Here is a 13,048-nt window from a genome sequence, read left to right as displayed (position 1 = left end):
TCATTTTTTTTATTCATTAATTTCTCTATATTTCAATAGACAGTCCAGCATGACTATGGATAGAAACTAAAAAGGAATTGTTAGAGTCAATCAATCTAAATGCCTATACAAATGTAGTTTGTAAAGTTTAAGCATTATTGATCAACACTACACGTGATTGGTGGATGTGGTTAGAAACAGATACCAAAAGGGAAAATTATTCAGTAGTCTTATAGCACAACGCTATTTGTCCTATCATATGTGGTGCTCTGCGCCAATTAAATCTGGACACAAATTCAGATTTCAGTTTGTTCGCCACGCCACCATACAAAGTTGATTCCCACCCTTGAGTTAACGAAAAAGCAAAGTTGTTAACGGAGAAGAGTTAAACATCTACCAAACTCTCTGTCTTTCAACAGTTTTCCTTTATTTTTTATTTGTGTTGCTAATTTCTAACAGGTTTGTTTTTCAGGAAGAAATCATTTTTACTTTTGCTAATGGATATGGGATTTTGAAGTCACATCATTTCGGATTTCCACAGCTGGAACAAAATTTTATTAAATGACCAGTTTCTCAAGCATATATCCATCAACAAGGAGATCAGTTTCAACCTTCATCCTGAAGGCGCAACAGGGATGACCTTCCAATTTCAATAATGGATTTCTTTGCTGCTACAAACAGTATGGATTTCTTAGGCTTGCCAATATTCATGCCTTATGTAATGCCATATTTTTTTATTCGTGCCTTTCGAAATGTCATATTGGCTAAATGCTTTGTAAATTTAAATTACTCCCTTTATTATGGTTAATAGCAAAATGTTGATCAAATTTAAAGCTGTTTTTCCTGCTCTTTTCAACTGTGAATCAAGTTCAAATGGAAATCTATGAAATGCAATTAGTTTATTGTAGGACTCAGGTTTTGTCTATTATAGGCCTCGTTTGAGAAGTTAGCTATTTTAGTAAGCTATTTTAATTTTTAGTTAATTTAGTAGGCTAAAATTTTTGTGTTTAGAAAGAGAGTTGAAATTTTATTTTTGTAGTTAAAAGTAATGTTTGTGAGAGAAAAAGTGAAATGATTATAGGCTTAATGTGATAGTTTGTCTTATTAACTATTTTAACTTATTTTGTCTTTTTGTAGATTTTAATTAGCCAAAAAAAAAGCCAATTAGAGAATGCATGTTCCTTGCAAATCTAATAATAACATATGTGGTTTTTGCTCAGTGTTTGACTTGAGAAGTGTTGCACAACTGCTTGTCTAATTGGAAATAAAGAAAGAAAGAAATGAAAAAATAAATAAATAAATAAAAATAAAAATAAAAAATTTGGGCACTCACACTTACCTACCCACAAGCAACAATGAATGAACCTTGATTTACTAGATTTATTGCTATGGCATAGGTCCACTAATGTGATCTAGATGAGCTCAAAATAAATTTTGAACTGCCTATAAAATTTGTATTAGATATTACAGTAGTATTGTTCAAAAAAAGATATTACACTAGTAAAAAAAATTGTATTAACTTCAACTACAATCTTGGATTTTATAACAAATTTAAGTTATAATTGAATCATTAATTCGGTTGCTATTCCTAATACCAGCATGTGCATGTATATGTTGGTTATTTGCAAATAACCTTTAAAAAGCACAATCAAAGAGTCAATATTCTTGATGATTTTCTGAACAGACTGACAGAAAATGAGCACAAGATTTACAAATGAAAACGAAAGGTTGGCCTTTTTGTCAATATAACCAGGACAAACAACTTTAACATCCAAGGCACTGAGAAGCTTCTTTGAAATGTATCTATTGCATTGCAGCCATTTCCTGTCTTCATAATGATTTCCTCTCGTTTAGCGTCAATCGTCACTCCACTCTTCTATTTGCTTATGAATCTAAGCCACCTTGTTTTTCATTTTTTTTCTTTTTTTCTACAGAACATGTTATGCAACAAAAAAATAATTAAAATCCAGAATTTAATCTATAAAGCAAAAACAAAAATTGGATTGTGACAAAAATATGTGATGGAGTGTGTTTTCTTACACACAAGAACGTTTGAAAGATAGAGAAACAGAGCTAGTAAACTACGGTGGTGGTCTATGCCCAAAAAAAAAAAAAAACTACTGTGGTGGTTGATGGTGGAAGCAGTGTGCCGCTGGTGGTGAGGGCTAGTGTTTTGAATAATTTCTCCTATTGGTATCTGTTCCTAACCACATCCACCAATTATATGTAGTGTTGACAAAAAATCCTTAAACTTTACAAACTACATTTACATAGGCATTAAGATTGATAAAGCCTCTCCACCCACTCCTTTTAGTGTTGACCAACCATGCTTAAACTTTACAAACTACATATTTATATGGGCATTAAGATTGATTGAGACTCTCTAACAACTCCTTTTTATTTTCTATCGATAGTCATGCTAGAATGCCCATTGAAATACAGATAAATGAATAAAAACAATGGTAAAATGGCAAATTATAAATACATTCTTGAAGTTTACTTAAAATATGAATTATCTTTACAGTTTGTAAAATTACAAATATTCTATTATCAGAATTTTTTATTTAACAGAATTAATTGAAAAAATAAAATTCCTGAGCTCCTATACAATAATAAAATTACTCTTATCCAAATTATTAATTAAGATAAATTTATGACATCATTAAAAATTATTTATTGTCTTGATGATTTATTAATAAAAGGAATTATTTGTTATGAAATTGAAACTTCAAGGAGTGGGATGTAATTTTCAAAATTATAGAGGACAAATCATATTTTAAGTAAATTTCATGTGTATTTATAATTTGCCCTATAAAAAATAAAATAAAATAAAAGTAGCAAACAACTTAACTGGAAAATGGGCCAATGAGATGAGATGCCATTATTTGACTCCCTTATTTTTATTTTTATTTATTTATTTTTTTAATGATTTCAAGTAGATCAGGGAGGACTCTGCTTCATACACTTCTTTCATCACGTTCTCATTTGCTTTTGACAACTTACAATCTTCAACTACTACTCATTTGCAGAGCTTCTTCAAACTGTTCGTTTTCATCTCTGTATTCTTCATTCTAACTCAGTTTATAACCTTTCACATCATCTAAAGTTGTTTGAATTTTGCGGATGTTCTTTAGCCTGTTTTTGATATCTGTATTGTTTTGTTTCTTGCCTTTCTTATCCCCTTTACCAACCAAAGTTGTTCCAAGTTGGCAGAGGTTCTTCAACCTGTTTTTGATATCTGTATTGCTTCGTTTCGACTCAATTTCTTACCTTTCATATCCTTTACCCACCAAAGTTGTTCCAAATTTGCAGAGCTTCTTCAACGTGCTTTTGATAGCAATATTGCTTTGTTTCTTACTTTTCCTTCTTTCACAATAAAATACATGGATGCATTAACGATCATTATCTCTCCATTCGTACAAGCTATGGTTGATAAATTGGCCTCCTCTTTTTTAATCAACTTAGTGAGCAGAGAGGACATTGACACTGGCATCCAGAATTTGAAGGAGACATTTGAGGATATAGAGATTCTGTTGGCTGATGCAGAGAACCAACAGATATACAAGAAGTATATCAAGAAGTGGCTAGAAGAGGTGCACCATTTGGCTTATGATGCAGATGACATATTAGACGAGTTTGCCACTGAAGCTCTCGAAAGGAAGCTAATGGCAGAGGAGAAGATGATGGAAAGAAGACCAGCTATGTTTCGACGACTTTCTATTGTTCCGTTCAATTCGAAAAATGGGTCTAAGCTAAAAAAGATTACTAGTCAATTGCAAGAAATTGCTGTGAAAGGAAAAGAATTTGGTTTAGATAAAAAAAAACTTGTTGGGAAGATGTCTACAAACATATGTCCAATATCACCAAGTACATGTTTGAGGGAGCCTCACATTCATGGCAGAGATGAAGACATCAAGAAAATTGTCGAATTGCTACTTGAGGATGCACCTACTGCAAAAAAGTTTGATGTAACTCCTATTGTAGGCATGGGTGGGATTGGCAAGACTACACTAGCTCAGCACATCTACAATTACAACCAAGTGGAAAAGCATTTCAATCTGAAAGCATGGGTTTTGTGTTTCTGATGACTTTGACGTTCTGAGAATAACAAAGTTAATTCTCGAGTCGTTCACTCATCGTTCATGTAATTTGGGCAGCTTAAATGATGTTCAAGTTCAACTTAAACACACACTGGAAGAAAAAAGTTTTTGCTTGTCCTAGATGATGTGTGGGATTATGGATATGATGGGTGGAATTTGCTACGATCGCCATTTGGAGCTGGAGCACCTGGAATTAAAATTATTGTGACAACACAAAACACAAATGTTGCATTACAAACATCAATTGAATATTACAAGTTGAAGAAATTATCAAATGATAGTTGTTGTTTAATCTTTTACCAACATGCATTTGAGAATAGAGATATCATGGAATACCCAGAATTGGAATCAATTGGAAAGAAAATTGTTGTGAATAGGTGCTGAGGTTTGCCAGTGGCAGCCAAGGCCCTTGGCAGCTTACTACGTTGTAAACAGGAAGAACATGAATGGAAAGAGATACTAAACAGAAATATATGGAATGAGGAAAGTGGCGTTCTCCCAGCATTGAAATTGAGTTACCTTCATCTCCCTTCTCATTTAAAGGGGTGCTTTTCCTACCGCGCAATTATCCCAGAGGACTGCGAATTTGGGAAGGAGGAATTAGTCTTGCTATGGATGGCTGAAGGTTTAATTGAATAATCAAATGGTCAAGAGCAAATGGAAGACTTAGGTCACAAGAATTTTCAAGAATTGGTATCAAGGTCATATTTTCAATCCTCAAGTGATTACGATTTCCTATTCATTATGCATGACCTCATCAATGATTTAGCTCAATGGTTTTTCAGTATTTGTTCCCCCTTTCAAATTTCCAAGATGAGAACTATTGAGTGGTTCCATTTTTGTATTGAAATGCTAATTTTTATTTTTATTTTTGTTCGAGAGAGGACAACTATTGAGTGACTCATTTACTTAAACAAAGTTTTGATTCTGTGTTCAGTTTAGTAGATGTTCGCAGCGCAAAATGCTAGTTTGGACCTTGGAACATAATACCTGCCAAAGTAAAATAAAAAAACTATGGAGTCAAGTATAAAATTGTCTAGGGAAAAAAGATAGAAATACATATATCATGTATGTGGACATACATAATATATCTACACCATACATATTGTCAAAGCCTTAAACTCATTTATCTAATCTAATTTCATTCCATTACTGTCGTATAGGCTGAGAATATTATTCCTCATTCTATGGCTATCAACTTGTGGGATGATTCTTCTGCAAAATAGAGATTGATATAATGCTGAAGGGCCTCATGTTCATTATGGTTATACGGCGAGCTAAATCACTCTCAAGCTGAAGTTAGAGCAGTTTGTTTAACTCTCTAAAACCAGACTGAGTCTTTTAATTTTAGGACTCATTTCTCAACACTTGAGAATGTGTTACTATTCGAATTTTCAAAAATTTGAAGAATCTGCTTGATATTCCCATGTCTCATCCAAAAACTAAAGAATTTGGAAAGTTTTTCTCAATTCAATGCCAGGCATCAAAGTAACAACAGGAGGACAATGATCTGAACCTATAGGGGGCAAGAAATCATCTTCGATTTCTTTGAGAGTATCTTCATCCCAAGGGGGGATACAAAACAGGACTTCATATTATTATCCAGAAATTCAACTCTGCAAGTAATAATTGTTCAGAGGTTTGCAACTTTGAAACTTTTAAGTTGTGTTTGGATAAAGGATTTAAGGAGGTATTTGTGGAAGGGAAGTAAAAGAAAACAGTGTAAGAGTATCTCTTTCTTTCTCATTTTATTCTCATTTACGAATTTCCAAACATCTCTCTGTTTATTGTTTTCAAATCAGGTATGGGTATTCTTGACAGGTCTTTTAGTTGTAAGCTTGGTTCATTAATTAGCATCATTTAATTAAACTATTTCCTAAGCATTTCTATAATGTGTTCTCAATTTGGAAAGCATTTATTAATATGCATCATTCCCCTTCTAATCTGCCTTAAAGCTAATCATTTTGTTCACATTGTTTAATTAACCTATAGGTCCTAATAAATATCATCAATGTGACAAAATGAGAGGCCTACCTAATAGCACCTTGCATTTGACAATCCCTTTTCTTTGAAATTTCTTCGAAAACAGTGTCGGAGCATTCCCCAATGTCCATCTTTTCCTCGATTTCAATTTTTTATTTTTATTTTATTTTCTAAGTAATAATGACCCACTCTTCCTTTTCAGGATTTTCATTTGTTGATTTCACTTTCCACTGCTTTTCATTTTATTTCCCACAAAGCATTTCATTTCGTTATGTCCAAACAATTTGCATTTAGTGTATCCAATGGGTTTCCAAGGATATTTGATTGATTTAACCCAAGTATCAACACTGGAAAACTACAACTTTATTTTCTCTGGAAACATAAAATAAAACCCACCTCAATTGCAGATTCTCGGAAAGATCCACATATAGTGGCAACCTATGAATCTGTTTTGGAAATTTATTTTGTTTCTTCTGTTAATTCTGCTGGTGAGATACTTATAGCTTTGAGCAACTCTCAATATTTGGATTCTAATAATCTCCACAAAATCTATATGCTATGACTAATTTCTTCCCTTGATCCGAACTTGCCCATATCTGGTCATCACCACAACAAATTTACGTTTTAGAGAGAAAAAAATTAGGGACAAATTATCTTAGTTGCCAAAAGTGCCATTGTTGTATTTTTAGCAACGAAATTGAAAATTTCATAATGAATTACTATGCTTTTGGAACCAAAATTTTCGTCACAAAAATAAACCTTTTCGTACGAATTTATTTTTGTCCCTGAATATACTTTTATAAGTGACATTTTAAAAAGTTTATCGCTAAATGTTCTTTCTTTTTTTTACTTTTCAAGACAGTATTTTCAAAAAAAATTATGATCATATATACCTTTATAGTTTGACCAGCAAAGTTCACCACTTCCATGAGAGATCTCAGTGAATACTATTACTACTCCTTGATTTGAAATTAATGCATCAAGTACTAAAGTTAATTCTGAATAAAGAGGCAATTTGTTTGGCTTGGAGTGTAATCGAATACTAAATGAAAAAAAGTTGACAATTTCAGATGTATTTTTTGAAACAAAATGGTAAAACCGTTAATTAAATTTTTAATAAGCCGCTAGGTGAGGTGACTAATAAATTTTTGAAATAGAACACTCAAACCACAAAGCTCAAATCTAGGAAGGTTGCCAACTTTTAATGATGTGTTTGGTTAATAGATTTGAAGATAGATTTGAAAAAGGAGAGGGAAAAGGTGCGTGAAACTCAATAAAATATAGGTATATTTTATTGACATTTCACCTACTTTTTTCCTTTTCTTTTCCCTATCCTTTCCGAAATCCATGAACCAAACACAACTAAATGTTTAATTTTTCAGAAATTTGATTATTATAGAGGCACATGTGATGGAATATAGATGGTTAGTGAGCCTATGCTTTATCATACTCTTACATCTGTACCTATCCCATAAAAGAACTAGAAAATGATTTTAAAAACAAAAATAAAAAAAGACTAGAAGCCAAGAAGTCCAAGGAGAATAAAAATTCAGCAATATTAAACATTATTCATAAAAGGCCGGCCTCTCTGTCTCTCTCTATTCCTATCTCTTCCTGATCACATCCACCAATTATACAGAGAAATTAATAAAAAAGTAGGTAGCAAACAAACTGGTGAAATGGCCAATGAGATGAGACTCCATTATTGTTGATTTCTAATTTCTTCATAACCCTTCTTTCACCACTTATTTGCTTTTGGTCAAAACTTACAATCTTCAGCTACTGCACATTTGCAGAGCTTCTTCAAACTGTTTGTTTGTTTTATCTCTGTATTGCTTTGTTTTTGAAGAGTTTCTGGCTTTTCATATCCTTCATAATTCCAAAGTTGTTTGAAGTTTGCTTCGTTTCAGCATGTTTTTGATCTCTGTATGCTTCGTTTCTTACCTTTCATATCTTTTATTTGCCAAAGTTGTTCCAAGCTTGTAGAGGTTCTGCCTGTTCTTGATCTGTGTATTGCTTCATTTTGACTCAATTTCTTACCTTTACCACCAAAGTCTGTTTATCTGTATTTTGCCGTAAACCTGTTCTTCAATTTCTTACCTTTCCTTCTTTCAGAACAAACGCCATGGATGTATTTGGGATCTTTATCTCTCCATTCATACAAGCTATGGTTGATAAATTGTCCTCTTATTTTAGCAACTTAGTGAGCACAGTGGACGTTGGCACTGGCATCCACAATCTGAAGAAGGCATTAGAGGATTTAGAGACTCTGTTGGCTGATGCAGAGAACAAACAGATATACCACAAGGGTATCAAAAAGTGGCTTGAAGAGGTTTACCATTTGGCTTACGATGCAGATGACATATTGGATGATTTTGCCACTGACGATCTCGAAAGGAAGCTAATGGCAGAAAGGAAGCTAATGGCAGACGAGACAACGATCAAAAGAAGACCAGCTAAGTTTCCACGCCTCTCCGATATTGTTCCATTCAATTTAAAAAATGGGTCAAAGCTAATTGAGATTACTAGTCAATTACAAGAAGTTGCTACAAAAGGAAAAGAACTTGGTTTAGATAACAGACTTGTTGGGAGGATGTCTACAGATTTACAGCAGAGATCACAAACTACATGTTTGAAGGAGCCTCACATTCATGGCAGAGATGAAGACATCAAGCAAATTATCGAATTGCTGCTTGCGGATGCTCCTGCTGGAAACTTTTTTGATGTAATTCCTATTGTAGGAATGGGTGGGATTGGCAAGACTACACTAGCTCAGCACATTTACAATGATGACCGAGTGGAAAATTGTTTCAATCTAAAAGCATGGGTATGTGTATCTGATGACTTCGAAGTTACGAGGATAACAAAGGCAATTCTCGAGTCGTTCACTCACGGTTCATGTAATTTTAGTAACTTAAATGAGGTTCAAGTTCAACTTAGCAAAACGGTGGCAGGGGAAAAGTTTTTGCTTGTCCTAGATGACGTGTGGGACTATGGACGTGATGGGTGGAATTTGTTACGATCCCCATTTGGAGCTGGAGCACCTGGAAGTAAAATCATTGTGACAACGCGAGACAGAGGTGTTGCAAAGCAGATGGGAATGGATAAATATCACAATTTGCACAACTTATCATATGGCGATTGTTGGTTAATCTTTTCCCAACATGCATTTCAGAACAGAAATATTGAGGAATACAAAGAATTGGAATCAATTGGTAAGAAAATTGTTGAGAACAGGTGCAGAGGCTTACCTTTGGCAGCGAGGGCTCTTGGCAGCTTATTGTGCTGTAAACAAGAAGAACGTGAATGGAAAGAGATACTAAACAGCAATATATGGAATGAGGAAAGTGGCATTCTCACAGCATTGAAATTGAGCTACCTTCATCTCCCTGTCCAGTTGAAGAGGTGCTTTTCCTACTGTGCAATTATCCCAAAGGACTACGGATTCACGGAGGAGGAATTAGTCTTGCTATGGATGGCTGAAGGTTTAATTGAGCAACCAAAAGGTGGAGACCAAATGGAAGATTTAGGCCGCAAGTATTTTCACGAATTGGTGTCAAGATCATTTTTTCAACCATTAAGTGGTAACAAATCCCTATTCATAATGCATGACCTCATCAATGATTTGGCTCAAGATGTCGCAGGGGACAAATGTTTTAGGTTGGAAAATAATTTAGAAGGTGGCAGGCAGAGCAAGATTTCTGTCAAAGCTCGACAAGCATCTTATGTTGGTAGCTACATTGATGGAATCAAAAAATTTAAAGTTTTTGATGATGCCAAATGCTTACGAACATTCTTACAGCTTTTTCCACTGAGTTTCCATGCAACGAGGTACTTGTTTCATGATTTGTTGCCAAAGTTAAAATGCTTACGTGAGTTGCGTTTACATTATAATAGCATGGATGAACTACCAGATTCCATTGGAGATCTAAAGCATTTGAGGTACCTTGATGTATCCTGTTCTGGGATTACAAGGTTACCTGACACGGTAGTAACTCTCTACAATTTACAAGTCTTGTTTATGAAATTTTGTCGTCGACTTCGGAAGTTGCCTCCAAACATAGGGAGGCTAGTGAACTTGCGCCATTTTGACATGACTGGAGTGCATATTCCATCATCAGAAGAGATGTCGCTACATATAGGTAAATTAACTAATCTCCAAACATTGTCAAATTTTATGATGGGTAAAGATTGTGGGCGTAAAATAGAAGAGTTGAAAAACCTATCGCACATTCGAGGGGCAATACATATATCAAGACTGGAGAATGTCAGTGGTGTTAAGGATGCAAGGGAGGCCAATTTTATGTCTAAGGAGGAGTTAAAAGAGTTATCACTAGAATGGGGTAAATCTCACCGTTCACAGAATGACATAGTTGAGAGGGATGTGCTAGATGTGATGAGACCTTTCAAATTGTTGGAACGACTCACCATCAGATGGTATGGCAGTACAAAATTTCCAAACTGGGTTGGAGATGTTTCGTTCTCCAAAATGGTGTTCGTGCAATTAAAAGGTAGCAAATGTTGTAGATCTTTGCCACCACTTGGACAACTACCCTTGCTTAAAGACCTTTGCATTGAAGGAATGAGTGCAATAAAGCGCTTGGGTTGTGAGTTCTATGGGCAGCAGTGTGGTGCCAAACCTTTCCCCTCTCTAGAGAGACTGAGCTTTGAGTTTATGCCAGAATGGGAGGAATGGTCTGCTTTTGAAACAGAGGGAGTTCAGCCGTTCAGTCATCTCAGTGAGCTTTCCATAAAAAATTGTCCCAAACTTGTTGGAAGATTACCAAATGATCTTCCTTGTCTCAATTCTCTCAAAATTGATGGTTGTCCGCAGTTGTTGATTGATGTTTCGAGCCTCGTTCAGCCATCACTTGCATCCTTGTCAATGAATAATGTTATTCTCCCAAGAGAAAGCCATGTTACAGTTCTCAACTCCCTCTGTGATCCAAGCACAACTGATGAAGAGTTACTGGCTAATGAAATGTCTAACCATTTGACTTCAATAACTGCCTTGAGCATTTCTGATATTGAAAAACTGGCATTCCTACCGACATGGTTTACTCAAGATTTGATGGGACTCGAGAAATTGGACATTAGTAACTGCCAAGAACTCATAACATTGTGGCGCAATAAGGTGAGAATACAAGTATGTCTCCCTTCCCTCTGCCATTTGAAGATTTCTCATTGCCCTAAAGTCGTTTGCTTGTTTGAAGAAGAGCAAGAAAAAGGAGAAGGTTGGAAAAGGCAGCAACATGAGGGGCTGCCTTGCATGACGAGACTCGAGTATTTAACAATTGAAGAGTGTGGAATGCTGAAGAAATTGCCACAAGATCTGCACACATACACATCTCTTGGGGTGCTTAGAATCCACCATTGTGCAAGTCTTATCTCTTTTCCAATGAAAGGTTTGCCATCTATGCTGAGAGAACTTAGGGTTTCAAATTGTGATGCTTTGGAGTCGCTACCCGAGTTGATGACACTCAATAATCTGCAAGAGTTGCTGGTTTCTGAATGTGCATCACTCACATATTTATTGTCAAGAGGTGGGCTACCATCCACACTAAAACAACTTGGGATTGAGTTGTGTGAAAATCTGGAGTCACTTTTTGTAGCGGAAGGGATCAAAATTGACTGTCCATCTCTTGAAACTATTTGTATCGAATTTTGTGGGAGTCTCAAATCTTTACCTGAAGCCAATAATCTCAGGAATCTCAGTGAATTGCAGATAAACTATTGTTATAATCTGGAGCCCCTGTCACTTGGTGGTCATGATAAGAACAACAACAACATGAACCAGCTCAGTTCGCTTCAAAAGCTGTGTTTATATAAATGCAGAGCAGGAATGGTCTCCTACTTTGTCAAGGAAGGGAGTTTCCCCACCAACATCACTTCACTTGAAATCGGGAATTTGAGAGGGGACGACGTCGGTCAACTTCCACTTCCGTTAAAGTGGGGTTTGTACAAACTCTCTTCTCTTACAACACTCCAACTTCAAGGCCGAGATTGGCCGTGGAGAGATACGGTGTCCTTTCCAGAAGAAGGGATGTTCCTGCCCACCTCTCTTCTCAATTTGACCATCCTCCACTTCCCAAATCTGGAAAGACTCTCTTATGAGGAGTTTCAAAACCTCACCTCTCTCCAAACACTTGAAATCTGGGGTTGCCCTAGGCTCGCGTCCTTTCCAAAGGAAGGGTTGCCTCCCTCTCTTTTGCTTCTATCAATCTATAACTGCCCTGAGCTTGCGACCTTTCCAGAACAAGGATTGCCTCCCTCGCTTTTGTCACTGGACATCGGGCGATGTAATCCAATACTGAAACAGAAGTGTGAAAAGGGGAAAGAATATTGGCCCATCATCCAATACATTCCCAATGTAGATCTTAGGTAGCCTACTGCAAGGTACAAACGAACAGACAAAATCTGTCATACCATTTTTATTTTGTATTTATTTTTTCATTATCAATATCATCTTAGATTTTCATCACAATTGAGAGTTACTATCTACTTCTTTTAAATCGCAAGAGGGAAAATTTAATTAGCTCAATGCATAAATTTTATGACAATTATATTCTAAATAAAAATGACTATAATAAACATCCAGCAACACCTATAATATTATATAGAAAAATTTCTTGTACATATCTTTTAAGAATAAGAAAATCTCAATGTAGACCTTTTGACTTAAAAAAATTAAATCATAATTTTTCCATTAAGACCGATGGGTCTTGGCAATGAACTTCTGTCGATTGTTATTTTTATTCTTATTATATTCGTCTTATTATTGGAAGTTAGAAGGTAGGAAAAACTAGTTTAAACCAATTTGACTAGCAACTAGGATGCCTCTTTTTTTTTTTTTTTTTTATTATTTATCTAGGGCAAGGTAGTCTGCCCTCGAGTGTCTCCCTTTTGAAATCTAATTTGGTCTCTGCAACAAACAATGGATTTGTGATGCTCTGATTTTGAATGGGTAGCAACACTAAGGGAGGTGC

The 13,048-nt window shown here is 35.3% G+C and overlaps 1 protein-coding gene across 5 annotated transcripts in view; it reads right to left on the bottom strand.

The window, feature by feature from the left end:
* Positions 1–1,638: 1,638 nt before the first annotated feature.
* LOC145820257 (nuclear pore complex protein NUP107-like) overlaps positions 1,639–13,048 on the bottom strand; it is a 36,722-nt gene continuing 25,312 nt past the window's right edge. The window contains exon 9 of one of the 5 annotated variants that reach the window (XM_082915372.1): positions 1,639–1,907. In XM_082915372.1, coding sequence (XP_082771498.1) covers positions 1,872–1,907 — 36 coding nt within the window. In that variant the 3' untranslated portion in view covers positions 1,639–1,871. The remainder of the gene's footprint in view (positions 1,908–13,048) is intronic. The other 4 variants (XM_082915370.1, XM_082915371.1, XM_082915368.1 and 1 more) reach the window with 4 other exon arrangements.

Source organism: Camellia sinensis, chromosome 2, assembly GCF_055761805.1.
Source record: "Camellia sinensis isolate YWXY chromosome 2, ASM5576180v1, whole genome shotgun sequence".
Classification (NCBI taxonomy): Eukaryota; Viridiplantae; Streptophyta; class Magnoliopsida; order Ericales; family Theaceae; genus Camellia; species Camellia sinensis.
This window is presented reverse-complemented; position numbering and strand designations above follow the sequence as displayed.